At 31.4% G+C, this 3,119-nt stretch overlaps 1 protein-coding gene across 1 annotated transcript; it reads right to left on the bottom strand.

The window, feature by feature from the left end:
- Positions 1 to 307: 307 nt before the first annotated feature.
- Positions 308 to 2,738, bottom strand: LOC136780797 (uncharacterized). Its single transcript, XM_066739342.1, has 6 exons — positions 2,711 to 2,738; positions 2,499 to 2,607; positions 2,302 to 2,377; positions 1,872 to 1,941; positions 473 to 1,795; positions 308 to 393 (listed from the first exon to the last, which is right to left on the bottom strand). The coding sequence occupies exons 1-6, from the start codon at positions 2,736 to 2,738 to the stop codon at positions 308 to 310; spliced, it is 1,692 nt and encodes a 563-aa protein (XP_066595439.1).
- Between the last annotated feature and the right edge of the window lie 381 nt (positions 2,739 to 3,119).

Genomic DNA, 3,119 nt, shown 5'->3' on the forward strand with positions numbered 1-3,119 from the left:
TACATGTGCCCAAGCAAAAACTATATCTACCAAGTTTTGTTCTGCGCGCCGTATTGAACCCAATAAACTATATCAAAACTTTGTAATAATTATACGAATATACAGCTTATAATTGTATAAAATTCTTCATATTTAAATAATAAATATATATCGAAAAGTGCAGAGGTATATAATAGGATATGAATAGGATGAGATGTTGGATTAATATTTTTTATTATTTTTTTTATACGTGTATTTATTAAATAATCGACTATTGAAATAATGAAATAAAACAAATAAAATATTTTTAATGTAAAATCAAAAACATCTATTCTTCAGTATCGGTCGGTAATTCCATGTCGTCCTCAGGATCGCAGCTTTCGTCGCTGTCATACTCGGCCTCGACCTCCTCCGCTATAAATAAAATTATGAAAGATTAAAAATTTAAAGTAATGATTAAATAAGTAAAACTTGTTAATAATAGATATTATACCTTCGGAATCATCTTTGTCAATTATTACATCTTTAACAATCTTTGGTAATTGTTCTCCTTCAAACCATTGAAATTCATAACGAGTAGAATCGTTTGCATCAATCCATCCGAATTCCAGTGGATCAAGGTCACAAGGATTTCTTTTATTGGCATTTTGCCAAATATTTGTGATATATTTACATCTAAGCAAATGTTGTTGCAATTCGGATTTACATGGTGGCAAACTAGAGGCGTCAAAATTCTTCAAATTTTTTTTCGTAAATGCTTCATTTACATTTTTTATTTTGAAATTTTTTAAAAATAGCTGAAAGCGAGCATTATTGACTGTCATTAGATTTTTTTTAGACGTTAAGCCATACATGTTACATACGAAATCTTCCAGTACTTGAAATACGGCTTCTTCATTGCAGGAAGGGTCGCCGACATCTATGAATGCTTTGATGTAATTTTCATTCTTTTTTAATATAGTGTATGGTTTCTGCTTGCCTTTTCTATAAAAACTTGGATTATAGTCGCAGCCGGTTAGAGCGTGAAATCCAGGCAGAGCTCTGCACAAAGATTGACCCAGTGAATCGTACAGCTTACAAACATCGATGATATTTCTTTTGGCCGCAGTTCCGCTTTCAATCCAAATTTTAGATTTGCTTTTCATGTTTCCAATATTTCCCAGCAAAATAACCAATATATCCGTATCGGAACATTTTATTACAACGTTCGCGTCATAATCGATTTTACAAATATGATAAATAATCTTTGTATCAGCTTCTTCGTGAGGTATACATGAAAAATCGTCGTTGTTTGTTCTGACAACATTGTTACTCTCATCAACCTTGTACATGTAACAATAATCAAAATTTAATAATATTGTTTTATTTCTGATAAATGGGGCCATCTCGTTATTATTCCAGTGCAAAATCAAAAAACGAATGAGAGCTTCTTTAAATTTATCGTTTCGTAATTCCTTTACAAAGTCAACTGGCCTTATTTGTTCCGGTCCAGTGATTACGTAGTTACGGTGAGATACTCCAGTTGCCCTCGTTGAACGTTCGTAATCTTTGATCGACGGGGAAAAATAACGATTAAAAATAAGGTGTACCTCAGCAGCTGTATTGTTGGTGACCATTTGTAAAATTTTTTTCGATAAGTTGCCGAAAGTTTTAGGCACATCTTTAATACAGTGCAACAAGAAAAATCCATCGATTATAACAATGTCGGTGTGATTAGGCGTATTACTATCTGTTTTGAATAATTTTAATAAAACTGATTTATTTGTTTTGCAAATACTACCGTCTAAATTACACAAAGACATCGGTACAGGTTCATCTAAATTTAGATGTATACATAAACATATTTAAATTTTACTCGATTTATACTTGACTTATATTTCGGCTAGTTCTACATTTATTAACAATATGAGGAATAATTAAGAAAATCGGCAGAAGTGTACCTGATGACGTAATGCCTCTGCACTTTTCGATATATATTTATTATTTAAATATGAAGAATTTTATACAATTATAAGCTGTATATTCGTATAATTATTACAAAGTTTTGATATAGTTTATTGGGTTCAATACGGCACGCAGAACAAAACTTGGTAGATATAGTTTTTGCTTGGGCACATGTACATCAATACATAAATATATACTCAACTAATACTTCTGCTAATTGTACATTTAATTGTAGACAGTATTAGGAATAATTAAGGAAATTGGCAGAAATGTACTTCATCACGTACACTTATAAAACAGCGAAATAAAACAGCAACGCGTGATAAGCGTATACCCTGCGTCTTATAAGTTTTTTCAATATTTTTAATATTAATTCACAAGTTTCACTTCTGCCAATTTACAGTGAGCTTTAACATTAGCAAACAAATGTATATGCAAATTGGCAGAAGTGTACCTTATAACGAATTTTTCATTAATTTTTTTGAAACTTGATCTCTTCTGCCAACCCTTTCTTCACGACCTACGCTTCTGCCAATTTTTTTTATTCAATATATTTACAAAATCAATGTAAATACCAATTTTCAGCCTTGTACCTTATCACGTTTTTTTGCTTAAAAAATGGCACTTTTGACGCTCCACCCACGCTTTCAAACATCGATTTGACTTCTGCCAATCGAGCTATCGCTTAATTTAGAATTAATCTAACATTTTATGTATAAATTGTCCATGTACCTTATCACGTTGAAATTTTGTCGCTAGCTCTCCGTCTATTTAGTGTAGGAGGTACTTTTGCCTTGAAAATTTTGCAAATTCATGTATAATTGTTGATAAATAAACAATTATTGCTCTAGAATGCACTTAAAATAAAGGACTATTAAAATTGAGTTTTACACTATGAGAATCAAAAATCTGACTTTTAAGCACATATTGAGAGGCAAATAACTCAATTTCTCTTGCTTCTCGGCTCTTTTTTCGACCATAATCTGGTGTAAAACGTCCGAATGAACAAATAGATGCTATAAATCATCATTAAATCATGTTGGAGTCAAAAGTTGACTTTCATAGCTATGTTGCAAAATCAAGCCTAGAAATGGCTAAAATTGTCCATTTTCAAACTGATTTTATGGAAAAGTGGAGTGTCGTAGCCACTTCCGGTTGGATTTTTTTGCTATTTCAGGTATAATTTTCAGTAAATT

Source organism: Prorops nasuta, unplaced genomic scaffold (assembly GCF_024137725.1).
Source record: "Prorops nasuta isolate Cenicafe-Biocafe unplaced genomic scaffold, Cenicafe_Pnas_1.2 PNAS00020, whole genome shotgun sequence".
Lineage (NCBI taxonomy): Eukaryota > Metazoa > Arthropoda > Insecta > Hymenoptera > Bethylidae > Prorops > Prorops nasuta.

What these genes read in the sequence shown, in the direction of transcription:
- LOC136780797 (XM_066739342.1), bottom strand. Translation starts at nt 2,738, where the DNA reads ATGAATTTGCAAAATTTTCAAGGCAAAA. An exon ending in GCAAAATTTTCAAGGCAAAA is followed by an intron (nt 2,608 to 2,710) that starts GTACCTCCTACA and finishes TTCTAAATTAAG; the next exon opens with CGATAGCTCGATTGGCAGAA. An exon ending in TCCTCATATTGTTAATAAAT is followed by an intron (nt 1,796 to 1,871) that starts GTAGAACTAGCC and finishes ATCTAAATTTAG; the next exon opens with ATGAACCTGTACCGATGTCT.